The sequence below is a fragment of the Danio rerio genome, chromosome 18, assembly GCF_052040795.2.
Source record: "Danio rerio strain M-AB ecotype USA chromosome 18, GRCz13ab, whole genome shotgun sequence".
In the NCBI taxonomy this organism is placed as follows: Eukaryota; Metazoa; Chordata; class Actinopteri; order Cypriniformes; family Danionidae; genus Danio; species Danio rerio.
The window spans coordinates 48,054,305-48,082,303 of NC_141038.1; the positions used below are offsets into that span (position 1 = coordinate 48,054,305).

Here is a 27,999-nt window from a genome sequence, read left to right on the forward strand (position 1 = left end):
ACCCTCCCTGTAAAAATTTACTTCAGCAACACCACAATTCAGTTTTATTCATATCAGTGTTCAGAAGATTTTTACATTATATTTATGTATGATTTAGTTCATTAAAAATTTACAGAAAAATTAGATGCTTTTTTTTTTTCTCTGACTGTTCGCCATATAAAAAAAGGAATTTTAAACCTGACACATTTTCAGGTTTTTGTTTTAGAAATGCATGTGAATTTGCATATATTTCATCAAATGATGCATCAATAACATGTTTAAACAACATTTTAGTTAAACTGTAGTATATGGAGTATATACAGAGTACACACACACACACACACACATATATATATATATTCAAAAATATTCATACATATATACACACACACACTTATTGGCCACATTATTAGGTACACCTTACTAGTACCGGGCTGGACCCCCTTTTGCCTTCAGAACTGCCTTAATCCAACAAGGGACTGGAAATATTCCTCAGAGTTTTTGGTCCATATTGACATGATAGCATCACGCAGTTGCTGCAGATTTGTCATCTGCACATCCATGATGCAAATATACCGTTCCTCCACATCCCAAAGGTGCTCTATTGGATTGAGGTCTGGTGTCTGAAGGCCATTTGAGTACAGTGAACTCATTGTCAAGAAACCAGTCTAAGTCGCGCTTTATAACATGGTGCGTTATCCTGCTGTGAGTAGCCATCAGAAGATGCACTGCAGCATCATCTACTGTTGTCTTTCTCTCATCATGAGGATGTAAATGCTCAAAAACCTGTTCCTCCAGCCTTGAGTACAATAAATCTCTTTCACTGTAAACAATTAGGACAATTAGGTTTTATTAAGCTTGATGTTAGGCTAATGAATTCCTTCTAACAATACTAATCTTAAATTCCCCTAGTTTTCATGATGCAAATATCCCGTTCCTCCACATCCCAAAGGTGCTCTATTGGATTGAGGTCTGGTGTCTGAAGGCCATTTGAGTACAGTGATCTCATTGTCAAGAAACCAGTCTAAGTCGCGCTTCATAACATGGTGCGTTATCCTGCTGTGAGTAGCCATCAGAAGATGGGTAGACTGTCGTCATAAAGCGATGGACATGGTCAGAAACATTACTCAGGTAGGCTGTGGCAATGACACAATGCTCAGTTGGCACTAATGGGCCCAAAGTGTGCCAAGAGAATATCCCCCACATCATTACACCACCAGCCTGAAACATTGATACAAGGCAGGATGGATCCATGCTTTCATGTTGTTGATGCCAAATTCTGAGCGGAGCATCCAAATGTTGCAGCAGAAATCGAGATTCATCAGACCAGGCAATGTTTCTTTAATCTTCTGTTGTCCAGTTTTGGTGAGTCTGTGTTAATTGTAGCCTCAGTTTCCTGTTCTTAGCTGACAGGAGTGGCACCCGGTGTGGTCTTCTGCTGCTGTAGCCCATCCGCCTCAAGGTTGGTTGTGTTGTGCATTCAGAGATGCTCTTCTGCAGACCTCTGTTGTAACGAGTGCTTGTTTGAGTTACTGTTGCCTTTCTATCAGTTCGAAACAGTCTGGCCATTCTCCTCTGGCATCAACAAAGCATTTTGCGCCCACAGAACTGCCGCTCACTGGATATTTTCTCTTTTTCAGACCATTCTCTGTAAACCCTAGAGATGGTTGTGCGTGAAAATCCCAGTAGATCAGCAGTTTCTGAAAGAACTGCTGCAGATCGTCTTGACCATGTCTACATGCCTAAATGCATTGAGTTGCTGCCATGTGATTAGCTGATCAGAAACTTGCCTTAACGAGCAGTTGGACGGGTGTACCTAATAAAGTGGCCGGTGAGTGTGTTTACAAATCAAAATGCACTGTGCTTATGACTTGAAGATACTAAAACTTCCATTTCTGAATGAAGACAACCTATTGAATGTAGGATTATTATTTTTCTTTTTATGAGCTCATTAAGATATTACTAATAGATATTATCTCTTTCAGTGGAGATGGACAAAGGCAGCAAAGATTACTTAAAAAACCACACACACACAAATTAAATAAAAAATAACATTGCAAATGACAGATTATAGGGATGTAAGTAGGAATAAGTGATTATATGTAGTGATTTTATCGCAGACTTATGACAAAGAAGGGGGGGGGGATAAATCATATATTTATAATCAAAATCTAGCCAGAAATGCGTGCGCATACTCAAGTGTTCGAACGAGCACACCAACCAGCATGTGTCTGCACTCTTAAAGCATCTCAAGTTATTCATTCGAGCTTTTCAAATGTAAAGTGCTGGCTTTTGTCCAGAGTGCGACTGACTGTCTGACTGGCGGATTAAACTTTCACATCCCGCAGACACACACATGCACGCGCGCGGGGGTGCGCACATCCGCTGTGATGCGCAGCGCGGACACGTGTAAAAAGCTCCAGCTTGTGTACAGAAGGATCCGCAAAGGCGAGTCTCTGGACAGGTAGTTCTCTAAAGGCTGTCCTGATTTATTGAAGGCCTTTAGCGGTTTTATAGTGTCTTATTGGACACTGACTGGTACTGATACCATACTGGCATTAAGATCAAACCACTAAACGCGTGTTTGATGAAGTTTGTCCTTTGTTGCTCTGCTTTATCATTGATAACGCTTTGAATTATATAACAAAGCACTCGGATCTTCATTTCCTCGGTTCATCTGGGTAAGTGGATTTTGGAGCTTTTAAAAACAATGTCTAATTTATGTACATTACTTTTATTTATTTTATTTCACTCACATTTGATGTAAGGTTACATTAGCGGATTGATAAACCTCCGCTTTCCCATCCGTTATCTCGCCATTCCTGTTTGAATGCCGATATAACGAAATGCATATAACATTACTAGTTTTTTCTATTGTTGTTTAAATTTCGATATTACATTACATCCTTGTAGACAATAGTGTAATGTTAGCCTGAATGCTAAAGCCGAACTGTGTCACATATGGAACAAAAGCAACAGGTGATTGAAGAGTTCACTTAACGTTAACCTTCCCGCTTAAAATAACAATAACATTGATATTATTGAAATAACATTATAATTACGTGTATGGTACTCGCAATGTTAGTTTTTAATTAAGTTATTACATAGTAATTCGATTAATTTAGGCGCTAAAAATCACATATGTAGCTAACCTGTTAGCTTGTTAGCTTAAAGTGGCTGTCTTGGCTTTATGGCCAGTTTGTTGTTGTATGTTGTGATTGATTTTTCTAAGTCCTTAAAGTGCACTCCATTATGTCTGACTAGAGTTTGAAAGGGAAACAAAGAGAAAAATCAGAACTGTTTTGACTAAAAGATGTCAAAAGAGGCAAGTGTGCACCACAAAAGCCCTGCAGCATCATCTTCAGTTGTCTTTCTCTCATCATGATGATGTAAATGCTCAGAAACCTGTTCCTCCTGCCTTGAGTACAATAAATCTCTTTCACTGTAAACAATTAGGACAATTAGGTTTTATTAAGCTTGATGTTAGGCTAATGAATTCCTTCTAACAACACTAATCTTAAATTCCCCTAGTTTATACATTGGAATTATGTAATAAAGCCACATTATCTGTCTATCATATTTGCTGCTTTATAAATTAATTGTATTTCTGGATATTTGTCCTTTTAGGAGTCGAATGGCCTCTGTTGTCACCGTGAAGACAGAGAAGCGTCCTTCCCCTGACTCCGAGGATGGAGACACAATGGCTAAGAAGGCCAGGTATGAAAACAACAGATGTTCGTGTCTTGCTTCGCTGCCAGCACATTCCCAAGCTGAGCCAAATATTCTTCATTGCAGTCAGCTCCTGTTTTCTGACCTGTTCTTCTGACAAATGAGTTTTCAACGACATGTACTTTCCCTTAACGGTGCTTTCACTAGGAAGTTATGCTCTTATTCTTTGAAGAATATCAGTTGATCAATATTTCTGTCAACTTAAAGGATTGCATGAGACAGAACTGACAATGTTGTTATTTTGAAAGGGCTGAGAAGCTAGTTTTAATTCCCATTTAAACACATTAGAATACAATGAATGGACAAAGGAGAAGGGAGAATCTGTCATTTGATTTTATGACATGAAACATGAGGCTTAAAAAAAAAACAGAATAAAATATAGATGAAATAAACATCCAGAATATATTTTACAACATGAATTTGCAGATAAGATAAGGTGAATTTATAGTTTGTGCTGACTAATATTTACTTTTAAATAACCAGGGTATGAAATTTTTGTCATTAGAGGTTGTGTGTTCACAACAAACAAAGGCATAGTTTGATGATGCTGGCGAGTGTGTGAGTCTTGGGAGTTGCGGTTTTTACCCCACCAGTTTTGCTAGAGGATTTAGACTGCTTTAGGTATGTGAAAGGGAGTTAGGTCATGATTTTCATGTCGTTTGATCTTATGACATTTTGATGAGAAATTATGAGCCTTAAAAATAAAATATACATGCAATAAACCTCCAGAACATAATCTACAGCATGCATTTTCAGATAAGGAGAATTATTAGTCTGTGCTGACTAATATTTACTTTTAAAAAGCCAAGGTATGTAATTTTTGCCACTAGAGGGCGTGTGTTCACAACAAACAAAGGCATAGTTTGATAATGCAGCAACTGCTGAGTGCGGAATCATGGGAGTTGTGGTCTGAACCCCACCAGTTTTGCTAGAGGATTTAGACAGCTTTAGGTATTTGAAAGGAAGTTAGGTAATGATTTTCAGTCTGTCGTTTGATCTTATGACATTTTGATGACAAATTATAAGGCTTAAAAATAAAATATACTTGGAATAAACATCCAGAATATAATCTACAACATGCGTTTTCAAATAGGGAGAATTATTAGTCTGTGCTAACTAATGTTTACTTTTAAATAACCAAGGTATGTAATTTTTGCCACTAGAGGGCGTGTGTTCACAACAAACAAAGGCATAGTTTGATGATGCTGCGACTGCTGAGTTGAATCATGGGAGTTGTGGCTTAATCACCACCAGTTTTGCTAGAGGATTTAGGCAGCTTTAGGTATGTGAAAGGGAGTTAGGTAATGCATTTCAGTATGTTGTTTGATCTTATGACATTTTGAAGAAACATTATGAGGCTTAAAAATAAAATATACATGGAATAAACCTCCAAAATATAATCTACAACATGCATTTTCCGATAAGATAAGGAGAAATCTTGGGTTGTGCTGACTAATATTGACTTTAAATAACCAGGGGTTTTAAAGGCACAATATGTAATTTTTGCCACTAGAGGGCGTGTATTCACAACAAACAAAGGCATAGTTTGTCTAGGGATAAACGATGTCTAATCATTTACAGTATACTGGAAAAATTCCACAAAATTCATTAAAAAAGATCTAAAATCAGCATGTGCAATTAATTGTTATTACAATAGTACACATGTGATAGTTTTGTGTGTTATAACATTTTGCAAAAAGAGATTTACTGACATACTTTGACTCTAAATTCTCTTCATACCATCAGTCAAATGTTTTTGAAATAGCAATTTTGTGACCAGGCATCTACAGAATGAGGAAGAAATCATGATATTTCATAATATTCAATACGATATTAAAGGCTAGGCTGATTAGCATTTCATTATAAATGTACTTCATGCTTATAAAATAGCCAAGAAGGTTTTAAGAAGACAAATATTCCATTTATCATTACAGGCGTCTGTTTATTTTTTGATAAATTTTTCCATTTCTATCATTTTTATTCTACTTGCTATCCTGCAGTGGTAGCTGATGTCTTTTCCTTTCTTCAGTAACATAAATGTGGAGTTTGTGCGCAAGAGTGTCCTATAACATCCAGTATGAATGAAAGAGTTGACCTTTTTTTTTTTTTGTAAAATTTAAAAATAAAAATAAGATACAGGACTTTTTTTTTGGTCTCTGAGTATCTCTGAGTCTCTGTATCTTACATGTGAATTATCGTCATTAATACTGTTATCACAGTAAATACCATAAAATATTGTGACATGATTTTAAGTCCATATTTCCTATTGAAATCATTTTCATGATGGGCTAAAGAATTCAAAACTTATCAGTATTTTTTCCTGTTTTCTATAAAATCAAATAAAAAATCAACGGTGTATGATTAAGTGAAGTTTATTCATAAACTAATTTCAAGAGGAGCACGTGCTTATGATTGATCACAGCTGGTCCCGCAATAGAAAACGAATGATTTACCAATCAGATTATTCCTAACTCACTATAAATAACCAGTTTCTTACTACAGTTATCTTCATCTTGAAGAATCCCCCGTTCCACCCCTCCTTCCTACTCCTCCTCTATTCCCTCAGTAAATAGCACTGTTGCCTCACAGCAAGAACATCACTTCAAGTCCTTAACAGGCCAGTCACAGTTTCTGTGTGGAGTTTACATGTCTTCCCCGTGCTCACTTGGGTTTTCCCCGGCTTCTCCGGTTTCCTCCCACAGTCCTAAGAAATGCATAGTAGGTAAAATGACCAATCCAAATTTGCACTCTATTCGAGCTCTTATCCAGCAGTATATCTCTACATAGCAATCTCTAATTTGTCATTAGCCTAAATAAAGGGGGAGTTCTCGAGACCTACCTATCTCAAACTCCCCTTTCACCCTGCAAATGGGAGGGAGCCCCAGGCTCGTGAATCTCATGAGCTCAGGGCTCTCTGCTGGGAGAGCATGACAAACACACTTTATAATCAATCATCAGCTAAGTGTGAACTCTTGAAATGAGAAGACATGGTCCACGTCACTAGTTAAAATAGCTTATTTCTCACTTATCACTCACTTAGGCCCCGTTTACACTAGAGCGTATTAGTTTTAAAACGGCGTTTTAGAATGAAAACGATCCGCGTCCACACTCGCGTTTTACCCAGCGTTTCTGAACTGCTCTCCGTCCACACCAAAACGCTGAAAACGCACATCACGTGACCACACACACACACTTTGGCAATCGCTGGAGCCCATCTACCCAGATGAGAGCTCTGCTAGTCGGACTTCTCATCAAGCATCTCCCGCTGGATCTAATCTCACTATATTTATTAAACGTGATATTTCATTCATCTTGTTGTCTTTATCTAACGACATATTCCCTGACTTTGGTCACTAGAATCTATTACTTGTTCTCAGGTAACGTGTTTTGGCTGAGCGCAAAGATAAGTTAATGATTAATGTAAGCACGTAGCCTACATTCTGTATATTGACTGATCGCTTGCCTTTATTTCCTATAATGTATAAACTTATTGTATGTTATACTTTTATAATGGCCATTATCGATTATTAAAACTGATATTCAGCAAAAGAGAGGCTGTGTTTCGTATTTTCACTGAAATTGAAAGGAGGCAGTTGTTATCGGCTCCGTTTTGTTATAAATATGCACACAGTGAAAATGACGCTCATATATGCAGCACGACGCCTCAACATGTCTGCTGTCTGTTTAGTTGTTAATATTAAAATAAAAATAGGCAGTTCCTCATATCAAGTTTACATTTTATTGTTGAGAAAGTGAAACAACGTAGCCAAGGTGATGTGAATGAAGTTATAAAGTACACTGTTCCCTGTGAAGATTGACGCGTGTCCTCGGTATGTTTTCCATATCAAACTGAGAAGAAGAGATGCAGCCTTGATCAAACTTGCGAAGTCTGAACTTACACGGAGAAGATTCAGGACTGAACTGTGTGTTAGGCTACTTAATATTGAGGAAAAGCCCCAATCAGAGAGGCGAATGACTGCAGCCCCGCCTCCGTTTTCAGATATCTCCGTCTTTCCCCATCCACACTGAGACGGAGCAGCAGCGTTTCAGAATGAAAACGCCCTCTCCAGCGTTTTCGAAACGCTCCGTTTTCGGCGCTCGAGAACTCCGGCGTAGTGTGGACGGATGGCGTAACCGTAGCAAAACTTATGCGTTATCAAACTAAAACGCATTAGTGTAAACGGGGCCTTAGAAACATCGTAAGTTCATAAGTCAGCAAAATATATAACACTGTTTTAGTGGTTTATGGATATTTCACTAAAAAACAATCTTTTGCTTTTAAATGTACAGTTGAAGTCAAAATTATTCTCCCTCCTGACAATTTGTTTTGCTTTTTCAAATATTTTCCAGATTATGTTTACCAGAGCAAGGGTTTTTAACAGTAGGTCTGATAATAAGTTTTTCTTCTGGAAAAAGTCTTATTAGTTTTATTATGGCTAGAATAAGAGCAGTTCTTAATTTATTAAACAATTTTAAGGTCAAAGTTATTAGCCCCCTTAAGCTATATATTTTTTCGATAGTCTACAGAGCAACCCATAATTATACCATGACTTGCCTAATTAACCTAGTCAAGCCTTTTAATTTCACTTTAAGCTGAATACTAGCATCGTGAAAATATCTAGTCAAATATTATTTACTACCATCATGGCAAAGATAAAAGAAATCAGTTATTATAAATTAGTTATTAAAACGATTATGTTCAGAAATGTGTTGGAAAAATCTGCTTTCCCTTAAACATTAATTTACAGGGGTGCTAATAATTCAGGAGGGCTAATAATTCTGACTTTCACTGTATTTAATGTCTTTAAATGTATTAATTGTCTTTTGCCTTTAAATGTATTTGATTGTCCACAAAAAACAAAAAAACAACAACACCTGGTTTCGGATTCTATTTTTGAAGTCAGGTTAAATCATGTTTTTGCACAGAGCTCTGTACTTCCATTCATATGCATGTTTCCTCTGACCTGATTACATTTCCTCCCACTCTGCCGTCCGTAGGAAGTTGTTGCCCAGCCTGAAGACCAAGCGAGCTCCTGAGCTGGTTTTGGTGATCGGCACAGGTGTGAGTTCAGCCGTAGCTCCTCAGGTGCCAGCGCTGCGCTCATGGAAAGGTCTGATCCAGGCGCTGCTAGATGCTGCCAATGATTTTGATCTGCTTGAGGAGGAAGAGAGCCGGCGCTTCCAGAAAAGTCTGCAAGAGGACAAGAACCTGGTGCACGTTGCGCATGACCTTATTCAGAAACTTTCACCTGTAAGATTTGTTTTTTCTTTTCTTCCTAGAAAATCAAACTCCTTTATTATGGTTTGAAATGTTGATGGTACATTAGTATGCTCACATTTGGTAGTAACTTGTAGCATTCAAAGCGAATATTAGGGTGCTTTCACACCTGTAGATCGATTGTTTTGTTCCCAAACAGGGATTAAAATTGTTCTTAGTGCGGTTCGCTTTCACACGGCAAAGTTTCTAAACAGACTAAAGTAGTTAAAACAAGTCACGTGGGAGGAAAATCTTCTCACGTTGGTCAGAGTTGCAGGGTTTATTTTTTTCCCGCTCAACTGTCACACCTCATTATTTTAATTTATGACAATGAGAAATAAGACATTATAACTCAAAAGGTGCACTTTAATTTATAAAAAATATATAAATTAGAAACTTTAATTTTGAATGGTGACATCATCAGACATCCTCACCAAATATAAATCAGAGGTAAGACTTTCTCATACATAACCATTGGCTAGAATTATGCATTATGTAAAGCTTTTATAAAGATATAACAGATAAACCAAGACTGCAGTTAAGTCAATGTTCCTAACCGCTGTCATTAATAGTTCAGCATGGTTTCACTTTCATGCTCTCATACACTACAGCCAATTTAGTTTATTCAATTCACCGATACTGCATGTCTTTGGAAGGTGGGGGAAACCGCAACATCTGAATGAAATACAGGGAGAACATGCAAACTCCAAGAAAAGAAATGCAAGAAAAGAAAAGAAATGAAAAGAAATGCCAACAGGCCCAGCCGGGACTCAAACCAGTGACATTCTTGCTGTGTGGCAACAGTGCTAACCACTGAGCCACCATGCCGCAACATGTAACATTAAATCAATTTTATACACGGCTATTTTGCTTAAAATGCCTTATTTGTAGAGGTAAGGTCTGTAAAAATGATGGCCAAGCATGGACGAATCAGAAAAAAACATCCTTATCGTTGTGCCCTGATAAACACAACTTGTTCATCATTGGTCTGTACTCTTCCCTCCACCCAGAATGATGCACAGAGTCATGCACCACCTGTGTTGTTGTTTGTCTCGCCCGTCAAAACAGCGCGCCGAGGTTTATCCCTGTTTTTCATTGTCAATCCCTCGTATCATCTGCATTCAAACCCCACCAGTTTTGCTAGAGGATTTAGACGGCTTTAGGCATGTGAAAGGGAGTTAGGTAATGAATTTCAGCGTCAATGCTGGTGTCTCACTGCCTCCAATAGTCATAGCTGAACAATTTACATCAACAAAACAGCTCTCCTAGGAAAACATCAGCCTCCGTTCCTGTGAATTTCCAAGCACGGTTAGTTTGTTATTGTTAGTAGCCTGGCGGAAAGGCTTCAAGTCTCCACAGGTCTTTTTTTTTTAAAGGTTTACCCTACTTGTGCGGGTTTTGAGTCTCTTGTGAGTGATAAAATGACCCATATTGAGGCTTATCTGAATGTGCATGCAAGCTTCCCACCTCCAAAAACAACATGCAAAACGCTAATCCATACAGCTTCCAAGCAATATGATGTTTTAACAACACATTCTTTTTAATGTTCACTGGAAGGTGGAGGATTCTGGAGAAAATAAATGTACGTGTTTCCACCTTTGACATGTTTGGACATGAATGTGTAAGTCATGGTTGAGACTTTCGACTTCTTTTTTGATTCAAACTATTGAGTTTGCTGAATGCTGATAAGCACGAACGAGTGATTTCACCCAAATCAGGGTTTCAGAGAATAAAAGAAATCAATAGACTTCAGTTAGAGAAGACAGCATATTGAATTATGCAGGGGAAAATAAACATGGGAGGGATATATTTGCAGTAATGATTTATATAAAGGCCCTAAAGCACAGCACATGCAGTTTTTAAAGCAGTTGAATAGTTTTATGCCTGCTGTGTGTGTGTTTGCATCAACAGAAAAATCCATTGAACACACTGTACTCTTTTACAGCTCAAAAATGAAATCTAGTACTACCCTTACTTTGAACTGTCAATGAGCCATTGGCAAAAACAGACAGCAAAATAAATGCAGAATAAGTAAGAATGGTGGGCGGCATGGTGGCTCAATTGTTAGCATTAGCAAGAAGGTCACTGGTTCGAGTCTCAGCTGGGCCAGTTGGCATTTCTGTGTGGAGTTTGCTTGTTCTCCCCGTGTTTCCTCCGGGTGCTCTGGTTTCCTCCACAGTCCAATGACATGCTCTGTTGGTGAATTGGGTAAACAAAATAGGCTGTAGTGTACGAGTGTGTGCTTGAATGTATGTGTATGGGTGTTTCCCAGTACTGGGTTGAGTCTGGAAGAGCATCCGCTACGTAAAACATGCTGGAATAGTTGAATTGTCCATTCCGCTATGGGAACTCCTGATAAATAAGGGACTAAGGGTGCTTTCACACCTGTGAATCGATTCAGTTGTTCCGAAACAGAGATTACAATTGTTACATTGTTGCTCTTTGCTCTTGGAGCGGTTCGCTTTCACACTGCAAAGTTTCTAATCGGACAAAAAGAGCTAAAGCAAGTCACGTGTGAGTAAACTCTCCTCACATTGGTCAGTGTCAGGGTTTATTTTGCAGAGTCCCGCTTAGCTGTCAGGAGGGTTGGTGGTTTGGTGGTGTTCGACAAGGTGCGCGCGACGTGTCTAAAGAGTGAGGAGAGATGCGGTGGGGAGGAGTGAGAAGGGTGCGTGACCTAGCCTATTTGAGGACCGGGAGGAAGACGCAAGATTACCGGGATATTATCACTCGTTTGCGGGCATCTGGAGACTTGCGATCCATAAAACACAGTGATATAACCGAGCTCGGATCGTATCGCTTTCTCACTGCAATCGATCCGCTACAGAGTTCCTTTCAATCGAGCTGAGACCACCTCATTCAAGCGATCTTGGAGCGATTGATTTGGCGTGGATCCGAGAGCGATTAGTGGTTTCACATTTGCCAAACTGCGCTAACTGGGCAAACGAGACAGGTTCCGAAACAAAAGTGTAGGTGTGAAAGCTTGAATGTGTGAATGGGTGTTTCCCAGTACTGGGTTGGGTCTGGAAGGGCATCCGCTACGTAAAACATGCTGAAATAGTTGAAGGAAAATTAATGATTTAGTAAGAATGAACTTACTTACTTTTATATGCTGGTTTTGTCATCCTGTCAAATTCGCCCGGTTTTTACATGGACAATTATATCCATATAATATATATGGACAATATTGTCATTTAGTTTTCACGAGATTCCCATGTGCAGTTTCTCTTTATATTTATCAGCAAGACATCATGTGATGAGCATGACATGCACGTTAATGTATAGGGATGCTCCATTCAGCATTTTTGCAGCCGATGGCGAGTTCCATTTCCTTGTCATGGAGATCGGCCGATACCAAGTACAGATTCTGATGCTTCAGGCTTTATTTAACTTTGCTATTGCATAAAGCACATTTCCCCTTCAAGTATGATAAAGTGGAGGAGATCTCCCTTTAATTAAAGATGTTGCTTACCTGACACGAGGCAACAACTCAGTTGGGTTTCGATGGCTCTATATGTTTTGGCGTCAGCTTGGTATGTCTCGGCAATAGGATTATTTCAATCCGAAACGTGCAAAACCAAAAGTTTCATCACTTTCATTTGTGCAACAGGCCAACATTGTAGACCCCATTTACACTTGTATACACATGTTTCTAATTGATACCAGAGCTGCGCCCGAAATCGCCTACTACTCAGTAGGTACTAGATTTGAATGTGAATACTACACAACCATTAGAAAACTACATTCTATATCAGGGGTGCCCAAACTCAGTCCTGGAAGGCCGGTGTCCAACATAATTTAGTTCCAACCCCAATTAAACACACCTGAACCAGCTAATAAAGCTCTTTCTAGGTATTGTAGAATCTTCCAGGCAGGTGTGTTGAAGCAAATTGGAGCTAAACTATGCTGGACAGCGGAATCCCCATTCATGAATTCTCTCGCATGGCATCATGACATAGCGTAGCATCTAACAGATGCACACTTCAGAATCTCAACGGAAGAAGTAGGTCACAGGTACTTCTCGCATACTGTTTTTCAATTCAGACATGCTACTCGGCATGCATACTGTTTTGCATTTATGTAAATGTGTACTGTTGGTGTGCCTTCAGGAACAGGGTTGGGAAACAGTGCTATATAGTGTGGAAGCATGCGATTTCAGACGCAGCGCAGGTGTAAACAGGGCCTGAGATTTGAGGAATTAGTTCACATCAGGTGTGGACATGATAATTGGCTTCCTGAGAAAGTGGATTCTGCAGGCTATTCATAGGAGCTCTCTCTTTCCCTCTCTCTCTCTCTCTCTGTCTCTCCAGTTTTTCATGTGCCTCTGCCAGGCTCAGAGAATGACTTCAGCTCAGTGTAATGAGATTGAGTTTGACAAGGGGCAAGGGCACTGCTGTCAGCGCTGCTCTATTCTCAAGACTCTCTTCTCAATCTGTCTTGTACTTTCTAGTTTCTAAATTCAAATTGTGCTCCGAGTATCAACTGCACTTGATTAACGACATGTATACACTAAATGTTTTGCCTGAAGTACTTGTATTTCTTCTGAGATCACTATTATGAGGGTTGAAGTTTGCTTGGCCGAGTGCCATCAACACAGGAAATCAGTTCCTCCAGGATACTGTTACTCAGTAGAGAAGCCATAGATGCATTGTGTCTTGTTATTGCTGATTATGTTTAGTTAGTTGTGGTTAGCAAAACTACGCTGATTGATAAATAATAATAATAATAAATGCAGAACTAAAACTAAACCAAATCTTTTTGGTGATGGCGGCTTAAAGATGCCTCTCATATTGAGAATAAAGTCACATGCGATGCTCAGCTGTGAGATTTTCACAGACTTCAACAGAGTGTAAAAATCTATGCTTTATTTTGTATTCTCTATTGGATTCGTGTCAGGTGATTGGCTGGGCCATTCTACTGTCTGCTGTGTCTTTAATATTGTGTTCTTGAAACATCAAGGAGGACGCAGCAAGGATCCTTTCGAAAGTCACTTATAAATGAAAACTTTATTATTTTATGCAACAGCCTTACATTTAAAAGGGAAACATAAGGGTGATCATACGCAAAAAGATCCCAGCCTATAAGGCTAAATGTTTTCTTTCCCTTATTTATATATTAGTTTGGCGCATGTACTCGTGTGCGATCAGAAAACTGTGTCCGCCTCTCCTTTCACTCCGCCCCGAAGCCCCAGTTGGCCCTCTTTGGCCCAAGGTATTCAGCGTGCCGAAAAAGCCTCGCTTTGGCCCGATTAGGCCCCGGAAGTCACAGTGGAAACGCGACTGGCCTTGGCTCACCCTGGAACGCTCGCTTAAGGCGCGATAGTGGAAACGCGGCTAGTGTCCTGCTGAAATGTCCACCCTGTTTCATCTTCATCATCTTGCTAATGTACAGGGTGGGTCATTTATATGGATACACCTTAATAAAATGGGAATGGTTGGTGATATTAGCGTCCTGTTTGTGGCACATTAGTATATGTGAGGGAGCAAACTTTTGAAGATGGGTGGTGACCATAGTTGAGGAAGAGGGTCATTTGACACGTCAAATTTGATGGGAATTTCTCAAGAAAAACAATGGTGTGCTTTATGAATGGTTTTAACGTAACTTTATTCTTTCATAAGTTATTTACAAGCCCCCTCACATATACTAATGTACCACAAATAGAACGTTAATATCACCAACCATTCCCATTTTATTAAGGTGCATCCATATCAATGGCCCACCCTGTAGATGCTGGACTGAAGCAGCTAAAATTCATTTACAATGACGAAGTGCAGATGTTTGCTGAAGAACTACTGAGAGATTTCAGCTGCTGTCTGGGCTTTCCAGGCCTTTCTACACCTCCCTTTCTTCATGTGTTCAATACTTTTGTCTTGTGTCTTTTCATTTTATTGCACATAGCTTTGTAAAATAATTAGATTTATTTTCTTTTCAAATATGTATTTCTTTGATTGTTACCACCATCTGGTTTTAAAAATTTAAGTTAACAGCACCTTTAAAAATCTGTTTCTGAGAAAAATGGTGACGTGTTCAATACTTATTTCCCCCACTGTATGATTGACTTGTATATTTTTACAGCAAAACAACATAAGTAATCAGTCATTTTAGCTTATCAAAATGAGAAGAGTGTCACTTGAAATATGTCAAACTCAAGCTAATAATAATATCCTACAATTTACAGTAAATCTACGAATGAAGTATCTGATTTGGTTTGATCTGCTTTGGTTGGCTAATGTAACGTTGCCTTACACTCACAGAAGAGCTATTTAAATTCTCCTAAAGGTGATATGTTTATTCAGATATCTCCGATTTATTTATTTTTTTCCCTATCTGTAGCGGACAGGAAATGTACGCTCCACCTTTTTTAAAGACTGCCTGTACGAGGTGTTTGATGACCTGGAGTGTAAGATGGAGAACGCCGGGAAGCATCTCCTCCGCTCGGTGCTGCAGCTGATGGAGAGCGGTGCGCTGGTGCTCACCACCAACTTTGACAACCTGTTAGAGATCTACGCCGCCCACCAAGGAACCAAGCTGGAGTCTCTGGATCTCACAGATGAGAAGAAGGTACCAGCTTTTGTGCTAAAATGCACTTCGAGTAGGTTAATAAGCATTATGGTGAGGGCTGTGACGGTAACAGATATTTTGTTACCGCGGTGATGAAGCAAGAAATCAAGCTGTATGTCGGTTAACCGCATATCTATATATGCTCAATTAATTGTCTAAAACCCTTTCAATCGATAGACCTTATTAATGACCTGATTAAGCATGCACATTTAAAGGATAATACATTCAATAATACATTCACACATTAAAGTAGTAATCAAGTGTGTGCAATTATGTTACCTTCCAGAGTCACTCTCTTGATATTGGGGATGCATAAAACCCTGTTATGGGCTGGTGGAGCCCTTAATACGCGAGTCAGGTAGTTATTCTAAAAGCAGGCTACATGATGTTTAATTATGAGTATATTAAGAGTACATATTATGCAATCTTTTAACTACTTTGTCTAAAATATTAAAATGTTCAAACGATTTGATTAAACAAAAGCAAAACTGACCAGATCAGTGTTGTCATACACCGTGACAACAGTTTAATAGGCTACTCTTTTATTTTTAATCATACAGTTAACAGAAATACATTATTCGAAACTAAATGTTTCACTTTTATTCTACTTATCATTTAATTTAACAAACCAGTTTGTGTTTTGGCCGCAGCAAACCCTAGGACACTGCACCTCACCACAAATGTTATTCATTATTCTTGTTTATTATTTAGATAAGTGATCAAAAAAATACATTAAAATTATGATAAATAAAATACAAATTATACCAAACGAAATTCGTTCAAAAAATATTTTTCTCCTGACAAAAATCGAGGATTTAATTAATGCTCCACTGTAATTGTTGCTACACAAACCTCTGTAATATATAGTTGGCCACATTTTTATAAACTTATTTATACAAAATTATTATATGCTATAGTTTTCTAAAGCCTGCTTTAAATAAGTCAAATTATGTATGATTTGTTGTCTTACGTCACTGTGGCTCATCATTTGTTGTCTCTCGTCAACAGGCTGCTTCTGTTCAATTCTCTTAAAAAAACCTACATTTGACCAGACTATCTCTGATACCTGTTTTGAATAAGTCTATACTGACACTTCTGTTCCAGTTTGACACTATACACTAAACTGAGGATAGTTTAACTAATTCAAAACACTCCGTCACCTGAACTCACCGCAAGTGAGATGGAGAAAATGAAAGTATTCACCTTATTCCCTGCCGACGAGCGGGCGCTGCCATTTGAATCTTTTTGTCTCGCGACTTCCGGTCACATTCACTTCCATTCATTTTTTGACGTTAAAAACTGCTCATTACACTGCTTGATGTTGCAATTTGATATTTTCTTATTAAATTATTCTACTTGGTCTGTGTAGTCATGCAAACATTTGTTTGTAGAGCAAGTAGTTTGACCATTTTCTGCCGTTTATTATTCCTAGTCATTTCTCCCATAGGCGACTGAATCGACATTCTAAAATGTTCAAAATCAAATCAAAAACGTTGACAGAGGTTTGTGATATAGGAATTACAGCGATGCATTTAAATAGCTTATTTTCTGTGGAGAGATTGATTTGAATAAGTAGGCCTGCGATATTTATTTGATGGAGGAAAAAATTAACTCATTTCGAAACAAAGACAACTATGCCCCCTATTAAAAAAGATTCAGGCAGTGTTTTCGTTTCGTAATCTAAACTAGTAGCAAAATTTTACATTTCGTAATGTAAACTTGTTAAATAAAATAAAATTAAGTTTTATTTTAAGTCCTTGAATTTTTTATTTAGTTTATTCTGTTTTTCTGTACAATCCTATAAGTAAAAAAATAAATAATAAACTAAAAATAGGTGATGATGACGGTAATAACCATAATCGTCACACCCCTAATTATAGTTTAATCTGTAGTTAAACTTGTTGCAAAATTAAAAACGAAATGCTCAATATCAAACTGTTTTTGCCTGAAACGCCAGAGGAAACTAGCATTGAATGATGACGTAATAATAAATCTATGAGCTTTTAACATTTAAACAGGAACATGAAAGGAACATTCAAAAAGCAACTCATGTAAAACCCTTGATCATATTATTGTCTTAATCAGATTAAGGCAAATAATTAAGACTCCTGATGTCTATGCAAACGTAGTCAGTGTCTGTTGATCAGGGCACTGGGTTCATCTCTGTTTGCCTTCGGCCATAAATTTCCCTCAGCACAAAGCACTGGAAGCTTCAGCTTTTAGCCATAAAATCAGCCTTATGGTCCTGGACAAGCGTCATGTAGTGCATTAGCGCATGTAAACCCCACAGCAGCTCACCTGAAGGGCCCTCGGAAGCACAAGTGACTGCATGTTCAGTTCCCTGCGTCTTTATTCATCAGGCCGTGTGTGCTTTTTCCATAGCGTGGCCTTTAGGCAAGGTGTTTATGCACCTTTTCCATCAAATGCCTCTTGATTAGAAGCCGCAGTCATTAAAAGCAGCCGGACGCTCCTGGCGGAGACCGGATTGGGAGCAGTGGAGTATAAAATAGCTGTGTTTGTGTGTGTGTGTGTAGGTTCTGGAATGGGCTCAGGAGAAAAGAAGACTGAGTGTACTCCATATTCACGGCGTCTACACCAACCCTAGTGGTATCGTACTGCATCCTGCTGGCTACCAGAACGTTCTGAGGAACACAGAAGTCATGGTGAGTTGATGGAGAACGTAAAGTCACACCTCTGGAGGTTTGACTATTTACTGGGTTGGAAGACTGGTGCTGTATGATATACTGGAAAATTGCATTATTTTGTTTTGACGCAATGATGCAAGTAACTTGATTTGCAAAAAATAGCTGATTGGTAGGGTTTGTAGTAGGGCTGCACGATATTGGAAGAAACTGACATTGCGATGCTTTGTTTTTCTGTGATAAATAGTGTTCAGTTTACAATTATTCACCCTCGTTTTCCCCCCCAAATATTTTCCAAATGATGTTGAACAGAGGAAGGAATTTTTCACAGTTTTTTTAATAATATTTTTTCTTCCGGAGAAATCCTATTTGTTTTATTTCGGCTAAAATAAAAGCAGTTTTTAAACTTATTAAAATCATTTTAAGGTCAATATTTTAGCAATATTTGTCTACAGAACAAACCATTGTTACACAATGACTTGCCTAATTACCCTTACTTGCCTAATTAACCTAGTTAAGCATTTAAGTTGCACTTAAAGCTGAATACTATTGTCTTGAAAAATATCTTATTAAACAAGATGTGCTGTCATCATGGCAAAGATAAAATAAATCAGTTGTTAGAAATGAGTTATTTAAAGTATCATGTTTAGAAATGCGTTTCTTCTTTACGTTAAACAGAAATTGGGGAAAGATTATACAGGGGGGCTAATAATTTTGACTTCAGCTGTATATTGGAACATGAATAATTTCACCAGTTGACTTAAAAAGCTCAATTTGGAAATAATTCATAATTTTATATTGATTGGGATAATTTCGTAGGAAAGATGACCTGCATAAATGAATCTGGAGAGTCTAACTATATTCAGAGACAGAAATTAAAGAATCAAATGTAAATAAATAACACTGCATAGACTTTATTGTATAAAAATATCCACAATATATATTTGATAATAGTTCAAATGTTATAAATTCATGTTAAGTGATTTAAATACACTTAAAATCTCAAAGTCATAGGCCTTAAAAACCAAGCAAACAAGCAAATGAAAATGTCCACTCTATTAAGGTTAAAGGTGCTGTATGTAAGTTTATGACTCTTCTAAAGCATAAAAATACCATGATATGTTTGCAGATATTTAAGAAACATGCTAAGTGAACATTTAAACAATGCTGAAGTCAGATATTCTGCTTTGAAGATGGGCTGTATGTGCCAGAACTTCTGTTTTTGTTTTGGTTCTTTTAACCTGCCTAATGCCAGTTTAGCCAGTTATATTTTAGCACACTGGGTTGCCTTGTGTAAAACTGCATATTTCATTCATCAGAAAGGCTCTCAGTATGCAAAGTATGCATCCATGACCAAAAAGTGCCCTCTAGTGGACTTTAGCAGACTCCGAAATGAGACGCAGATTCAGAGTTCCACATTAGGCGGTTATTAATTGGATAATATAGCATAAACATTACGAACGTAAGCATTAGGTGAGCAGGTTACATTGTAACCCCGTGTCCTAACAACACTTTGTGATGAGATTTTCAGTGATAAGCAATTTGGCTGTTTGCACCAGACGAAACACGACAGAAATTTAAATACAGCCATTCAGAGGCACAGAATAGTACACTCACTGCACTTCAACGAAATGGTAAGGTTCGTAATCTAACTATAATAATAATAATAATAATAATTTCTTACATTTATATAGTGTTTTTGTAGACACTCAAACCGCTTTACACATGGGTGGAATCTCCTTATCCACTACCAGTGCGCAGAATCCACCTGTATGACGCGACGGCAGCCATTTTGCGCCAGACCACACACCAGCTAATTGGTGGGGAGGAGACAGAGTGATGAAGCCAATTATGATATAGGTTATACCCCTAGGTTATAACCAGGGGTTAAACCTCTACTCTTTTTCGAAGGACATCCTGGGATTTTTAATGAGTCTTATCCGAAAGACGGCGCTCACTAAACAGTATAGAGTCCCCGTCACTATACTGGGGCATTAGGACCCACACAGACTGCAGTTTGGGTGCCCCCTGCTAGCCTTACTAACACCACTTCCGGCAGCAACCTAGCTTTCCCATTTGGCCTCCCATCCAGGTACTGACCGGGCGCAGCCCTGCTTAGCTTCGGTGGGCAACCATGTGAGAGTTGCAGAGAGCTAGCTGCCGGCTGCTTATTACATATTAAACCTCTTTAGCATTATTAAATGTAGATGCTGAATCATTGATATGTGTTGGCTTGCATTATTTCACAGTTTTAAAGTTCAAATTTAGATGGCTTATTTTATTTTCAGGATCTGAGGTGAAATATCTGCTGCTGCTTTCAGTAGTATGGCAAGAAATGTCATGTAAAAGTACATTCAAACTCACATTATTAGCATTTAACACTGAATAAAGCACACGAGGTGATCATTATCAGCTTATGCTGTTGTTTATCTGCAAGAAATAGAAGCTGTCTCTAAAATATAAATTTAAGGTGTTGGTTAGGATAAAAACTCCTTTTAATATGGAGAATATTCCTTCTGTCGTGTGCCGTTGCTTTTATTTGGAACAGGACTGAAATCAGCCTTTAGGCTCGATAGTCGGGCACACTCCTGTTGGTGTCATCAATCTGGCAACCTGCGCTTGATGTGTGTTGAAACTGGAGTGCAATACCTAGTTCAACCACTAGGTGTCAAACTTACATACTGCACCTTTAAATACACTTGTATTTCACAGTCATTTTCCTTAAAAACCAAACAAAAGAAAAACAATGGATGAATAAACTGACCTGATATTTCAGATCCTGCAGTGTGACTATTGTGTTTGTGCACATTGCGATATCGATGCTGAAACGATGTAACATGCAGCCCTAGTTTGTAGAGGAGTGCATCTATATGAAATGCTTTTTTTTTTTGCAGAGGGAGATCCAGAAACTCTATGAAACAAAGTCTTTTGTGTTCCTGGGCTGTGGGAGGACGGTGGACGACACCACATTCCAGGCGCTGTTTCTCGAGGCGGTCAAACACAAGTCTGACCTTGAGCACTTCATGCTGGTGAGGCGGGAGGATGTGGGCGAGTTCAAAAAGCTCCGAGATAACATGCTGGACAAGGGAATTAAGGTCATCTCGTATGGCAATGAATACGCTGACCTGCCCGAGTACTTCGAACGGCTGGCCAATGAGATTTGCAACCGGGACGTAGAGCGGGACATGGTGACCAATGGCTGGGGTAAGATCTGCACTGATATGGAAACTTTGGAACATTTGCTGATGAATGTGAAACTTTAGTACTTTTAGTATTGTCTGAGATGATAAACCAAAAGGGCTGCCAATAAAAGCCACCAGCAGGATATGATCCATCATTTATAGAGTGGAGGAACTATGACATCACCTTGTAGGCTAATCGGCTGCTAGCATAAAACTGGTTCCCTCGATAAAATCCCTATAGGATTTTCCCATAGGCTTTTCGAAGATTGCAAATAATAAGGTCTGTGTGCAAACACTGTTCATTACACTTACACGTTTGGTCCAGTTGGATAATCCTCACACGAAAATACAACCTTGAGCACTTTTAGATCTTAAATGCAAACGCAGGAACTGAAAAGCTAACATTAGGCTATAAACCAGGGGTCTCAAACTCAATTTACCTGGGGGCCGCAGGAGGCAAAGTCTGGGTGAGGCTGGGCCGTATAAGGGATTTCACAAAAAAAGTCCTCAAATGTCATTATTAACAGTTTTAATTATTTCTTCTGAACATGAAGTGTCCTTAACATTAATAGAACATTGAGTGAAGATTATGAACAGTTCTTCTGAACATGGCATCTTTTGCCTACTCCTTGCTGCCTGAGACTTGACAGCGCTTCTTCTCACAAATCTGAACCACATTTGGCTTTAGAGCGGAAGCAGTTGAGACCCTCAGTATGGCTTGAAGATGATCATCATTAAGTCTAGACCTGTACTTTGACTTTTTGAAGTCCTAGGGAAAAAAGTGGGGGAACTCACTCAAAACTTCCATTCCCTCACCTAAAAAAAAGGCGTATATATGTATAAATAAAACATCCCCACCCCACTCCTGTCTGTACCAGTCTGTATCTACCTATAATATATATAAGATGCATGGCAGGCACGTGCACACATAGGGCTCAACCTGTGCAGTGCACATGCCCTTTTTAGATTTGCATAGAAAGTGCCCTTCCAAAATGATCAAAAGTGCCCCCGCGATGCGACACACCCTCGGTCCCGCCCTTCAGTAGGCGCGCGATAACACCGCTCTTGAGTACGTGCGCGACAACACAGCTGATCAGAACGCGTGCGACAACGCCCCTCCACACTTCCCGCCCGTCACAGCGTCTAACAAAAGGGCGGGGTGCGTGGTGACGTCACCGGCATCCCCGCTCCTTTGTTTACACGGCGGGCGGGGAATGCCAGTGACCGCTGTGTACGGATAGAATCAGCGGAGCGGGGAGCACTCTCTCTCCCCGCTCCGCTGATTCTGTCAGTGTACAGCGGTCGGCGCGGGCCACAAAATATTGCACTGAGGGCCGCAAATGGCCCGCGGGCCGCGAGTTTGAGACCCCTGCTATAAACGGACTATGCCTGCAGGACGCTCGCCCGTGACGTCAGCCCTACCCTACTACAGACAACTTATCCAGCTTATTTTTAGAAATATGGTTCATGACAAAGAGTTAATCTCTCTGTATATTATATTATAATCCACGCTATATATTATAAACAAATAAATACGCAAAAACACATAGACCTATGTGCATTTTGGATAGATTTTAGGTGGAAAAAAATCTATTTTGCTTTACGGTTGTTCTAAGTGAAGTTTTTCAAACTCATTTCGAGAGGAGCATGTGATATAAATGACTGCAGCTGGCCGCCTATCTACACTCATTAGTTAGCCAATCAGATCTATCCTAACTCACTATAAGTAGCCTAGCTAGATATTACTCCCTTATCTTCGTTTTCCGAAGAAACCTCCCATCCACCCCTTCTCCTCCTTTACAAAAAGGGGAGCTCTCGAAAAGGGGTACTCCCCACACATGCTCTATGGACCTGGCGGGAGCCCTGGGCTCAACTATCTCCGAGCTCAGGGTTCTCTCCCGGGACAGCATGCCAACAGTTGCTTACAGTTGTCAAGCAATATCTAAGCGTGAACTCTTGAAAAGTTTTAAAACTATAAATGTGACTACATAGTATTATCATAAGGCATATTTAAATAAGTGTATCGCTCACGTGCACACAGCCTGCTTAGCTTAACAGATGACAGAAATGAGGCGTGAGGGACAATTCTTTAAATGCCTGCAAGTTCCATCATGGACATAGAGCAACATTCAATTTTCCTTTTTATGTCACGAAGTACAGTGAAAAGCAGCCCATACAGTCACATATGCTTTATATTTTAAGGAGTGTAAATATTGCAGTTATGACAGAGTAAAATGTGTTCAGATGAAGAAAAAAAACAACGAAAAATCACTTGATCAGGTTAAAATGACAATTAATATGAGTGTATTTTTACACAATTATTTATGTTTGCATTACTGTGAGCAGGATAGAGACAGACTGCACTGGTGAGCTGTATCTCCATAATATCGTATAATTAAATAAATGATCAACAAATGAATCTGTCTCGAGGGTCTTTACATGTGAAGGAATTATCTACACACAGTATGAATTCCAGATCAGAAAATCACTACAAACTATAAAATACTCTTCATGAAAATACTTAAATAACAGACAAATCCAAATGCCCAACACAAGCGAGCTGCCCTCCAGAACAGATCAGCTCAACAACGTATAATGCCTCCGACACTGCCTGTAGTCCGATTTAGCAACGTGATAGCAACCGTCTTTTTAAAGAAGCAAAACCCATTAAAAAAAATCAAGAGTGTGCTGTAACTGATGTGTTTTATGTCGTAGAACAAAACGTGAACGTATCTTGAGTTTGTGTTCGCCACAGACCTTATTTAAGCAATTTGACTGAAATCCGAATTTTTTTACATACAAATTGACGTCTCAGTTCCTCCACTCTATTGTCTGAGGAATGGGGAATAGAGGTGGAATTGAAGAGGGAACTCTTATAATATTTACATTTTATTAAACTTGTCATGAATTTATTATTAAGTGTGACATATATCATTAGTTAAAGGGATGGTTTAGGCATAAACATGTATTCTCTGTTTGTTTATCCGAGATGTAGGGGATTTTTATTTTCTGTATAACGTTATACAGTGGGGGAAATAAGTACGTCACCATTGAACACGTCACCATTTTTGTCAGAAAACAAATTTTTAAAGGTTATTTGCCAAGAATGTAAGTAACAACCAAAGAAATCCATATATGCAAAAAAAACAAAAATAATTAGTTTACAAATGAAGTAGAGCTGCACGATTCTGGCTAAAATGAGAATTGCGATTTTTTTTGCTTAAAATAAAGATCACGATTTTCTCACGATTCTGTAGATGTAAAATAAAGGTATGGTAAAAACAAACATATGGTACAACATCGATAATAATATTATGTGTAGGTCTACTGGTTTCTATAAATAATTCTATTCTACTTATAATAATTCTGATGTTGAATTATTATGTTTGAGATATATGCTTGCAATCTGTCACATTAGACTAATTTATTCACTGGTAAAATCAGACGTTTGCCATTATCAGATTATATTCAACAATATATAGGCTAGAGTAGTTATACTGACATTGTAAACATTTATTTTCATGCACAACTGTGGGTTCGCTATAAAAGAAAAAAACATATCAAATGCTTGTCGTAATCATAACTCTAAAATGCCATATGATCATTTGAATGAAGTGCACACTTTCGGTTTCATTTCGACTGCTAAGTGCTTGTTCAAATTTAGCGCGCGGCTCCTAAACGAACACTCTGTGCCACAAACTGAATATTATTTACAACTGTATTACCTGTTACTCACAGCATAAGCAGGTTCTGTTCACTAAAGTACACGCGGCACGCGTCTATCATTAAGTAGAGCGCGCGCCCGCCCTATCTGTGATAACAGCGCACGGTCAGCAGCTCATGTCACGTGTGATTTCCCGATCGCGAGAACATCATTATGTTAAGACAAAAATGACATTTTTAGGTGAATTATACCTTATAAATACAGTATGTGACTCATTCAACATCATTTGGAGGTGTCACTGAGCAACATGTGTGAAACAATGAAAAGACTCGTGCTGCCGCCTTTTCTTTTCTCCTGAACTTGAAAATATGATTGACAGAATCGTAGAAATGCTGGATTAAGATCATCTAGGGGGTCGAATCGAGATTGCGATCTTTTAACGATTAATTGTGCAGCTCTAAAATGAAGTTATGTGAAATAAAATTAATTGACAGGGGAAAAAAAGTGTTGAACACATAAAGAAAGGGAGAAATAGAAAGGCATGGAAAGCCCTTCAAGGATTAAGATATTGAAGACCGTTAAATGTGCCATAACAGTTTTGTGAAAAGGCTCCATCATGCATCCCTTCTGTCTTTCATTTATAAACATGTTACAGGTTTTCATTGACTCCTATACTCGATTCATTTAGGATCTCCCATCTCACCAGGAGAAGAAAGTCACAACGGCTTCACAACCCAGAAAAACCTCCTACAAGGTTAGAACGGCTTTCATGTTGCATGCTAAAGGCACTTGAATTTAGCATGACCACACTTTAAACTACTTCCTTCCTTCTTTCCTTCAGTGCCTGCTTCTAGAACAATAGAAACATAGAGGTGAATTCAGCGCAAGAGCTTCTGTCGTTGTTGTTTTTCACTACACCTATCCACTGTCCTCCTGTGGCTTCTGAAATAATATTGAGATCTTCCTCTCTCTCTGTCCAGACTACCACTCGTGACACAAGTGTTAGTCTGGGACGTCCCACAGCTCCGTCGCCCTCTTCCGCTCGGGTCTGGTTCGACTACGCACAACAAGACTCTTTCCTCATGTTTTCTGAGCGCCGTGACAATCGGTTGGCGTCATGCGGGGGAAAGCGTCAGTAAAAACACCACTGTGAACTCCTTTCTGAAACGCTTTACTGTATGTGAGTGAGTGAGGGAGGGAGATTATTATTATTGTTATTATTTTAAATCAGGTATGTGAAGTGTGGACCAAGATGACGTACAGGGCAGGCCGGTCCCATCCTAAAACAGTTTGACCGGTCAAATGTGCTAGATAAATACTGTAACGAACTGAACTGGAGAGTTTTAGCAATGCAGTCTCACATTCTTCATATCATTAAACGCACCAGCAATATTGTTTTCGTGATGAATTGATAAATAAATGTCCTGGTCGTGTTTCATTCCAAGATTAAAAACAGAGAAAAAGGGAAGTATGAAGTAACAGCTCATGTTAGCAAGAATTCACCCTATTACTGGATTTTATTGTGCGATTATTATTATATTTAAAAGACTTTTTCGATTGGGATTTTCTTTAAATGTGATTTATTTATGTGAATTATTTTTCAGCATCATCACTTACTCGTTACCACTGGGTGGTGTGGTTCAGTTCAGTTCATCTTTATGAGGCTTGTCTCTCCACTGCCAAATGGCATCCTTTTGATGGGTGTGGTGTACGACAGAAAATTGCAGCCGATGTCATTCTCGTCCGATGTCAAAGTAGAGCTATACGGGTCGTTCACACATCATACACAAAACAGATGCTTTATATACATACACAGTCCTACTTGTGTTTGAATGTTAATAACTAAACTTTTTAGAAACAGGATTCGATTATAGCTGCAGATTAATGATAATGCGAAATAGCCTACTGTAACATCTGCGACTATATATTAAAATAAATAAATAAAGCATACACTCACTGGCCACTTCATTAGGTACACCTGTCCAATTGCTCGTTAAGGCTAATTTCTAATCAGCCAATCACATGGCAGCAACTCAATGCATTTAGGCATGTAGAGATGGTCAAGATGATCTGCTGCAGTTCAAACCGAGCATCAGGAGGAAGAAAGGGGATTTAAGTGACTAAATGTGGCACGGCTGCTGGTGCCAGACGGGCTGGTCTGAGTATTTCAGAACTGCTGATCTACTGGGATTTTCACGCACAACCATCTCTAGGCTTTACAGAGAATGGTCCGAAAAAGAGAAAATATCCAGACTCTTCAAAATTGGACAATAGAAGATTGGAAAAACGTTGCCTGTTTTGATGAGTTTCCATTTCTACTGCGACATTCGGATGGTAGGGTCGGAATTTGTCATCAATAACATGAAAGCATGAATCCATCCTGCTTTGCATCAACGGTTCAGGCTGCTGGTGCTGGTGTGATAGTGTGGGGGATATTCTCTTGGCACACTTTGAGCCCATTAGTACCAATTGAGCATTGCGTCAACGCCACAGCCTACCTGAGTATTGTTGCTGACCATGTCCATCCCTTTATGACCACAGTGTACCCATCTTCTGATGACTACTCACAGCAGGATGCATCATAAAGCGTGAATCATCTCAGATAGGGTTGTTGAACATGACAATGAGTTCACTGTACTCAAATGGCCTCCACAGTGACCAGATCTCAATCCAATAGAGCACCTTTGGGATGTGTTGGAACGGCAGATTCGCATCATGGATGTGCAGCCGACAAATCTGCAGCAACTGTGTGATGCTATCATGACAACATGGAGCAAAATCTCTGAGGAATATTTCCAGTACCTTGTTGAATCTATGCCACAAAGGATTAAAGAAATTCTGAAGGCAAAAGGGGGTCCAACCCGGTACTAGTAAGGTGTACCTAATAAAGTGAGTGTTTATGAACACATAGAGAGCCTTACAGTCTCTGAAATATCACCAATTACAAAAAAATAAATAAATATCCAAAACATACATTTAGGCCTT

The 27,999-nt window shown here is 38.9% G+C and overlaps 1 protein-coding gene and 1 long non-coding RNA gene across 6 annotated transcripts; one reads left to right on the forward strand and one right to left on the reverse strand.

Annotated features, from left to right (window-relative positions):
* Nucleotides 1-2,414: 2,414 nt before the first annotated feature.
* On the forward strand, nucleotides 2,415-27,974 carry siral1 (SIR2 antiphage like 1). Of its 5 annotated transcripts, none has more exons than XM_087293607.1 (9): nucleotides 2,415-2,660; nucleotides 3,607-3,696; nucleotides 8,707-8,959; nucleotides 15,299-15,526; nucleotides 18,061-18,189; nucleotides 21,063-21,372; nucleotides 25,703-25,768; nucleotides 25,856-25,886; nucleotides 25,995-27,974. In XM_087293607.1, exons 2-8 carry the CDS (start codon nucleotides 3,614-3,616, stop codon nucleotides 25,882-25,884), a joined length of 1,098 nt encoding a protein of 365 aa, XP_087149733.1. In that variant the 5' UTR covers nucleotides 2,415-2,660; nucleotides 3,607-3,613; the 3' UTR covers nucleotides 25,885-25,886; nucleotides 25,995-27,974. The 5 variants fall into 5 exon arrangements, with proteins under 5 accessions (XP_087149733.1, XP_087149732.1, XP_087149735.1 ...); XM_087293608.1 differs by lacking the exon at nucleotides 2,415-2,660 and adding an exon at nucleotides 2,795-2,958; XM_087293606.1 differs by having other exon boundaries at nucleotides 25,856-27,974.
* Nucleotides 5,695-9,039, reverse strand: LOC147832926 (uncharacterized). Its single transcript, XR_015515431.1, has 3 exons — nucleotides 7,896-9,039; nucleotides 6,492-6,743; nucleotides 5,695-6,220 (listed from the first exon to the last, which is right to left on the reverse strand). It is a non-coding gene; the product is annotated as an uncharacterized LOC147832926 (long non-coding RNA).
* Nucleotides 27,975-27,999: the final 25 nt, after the last annotated feature.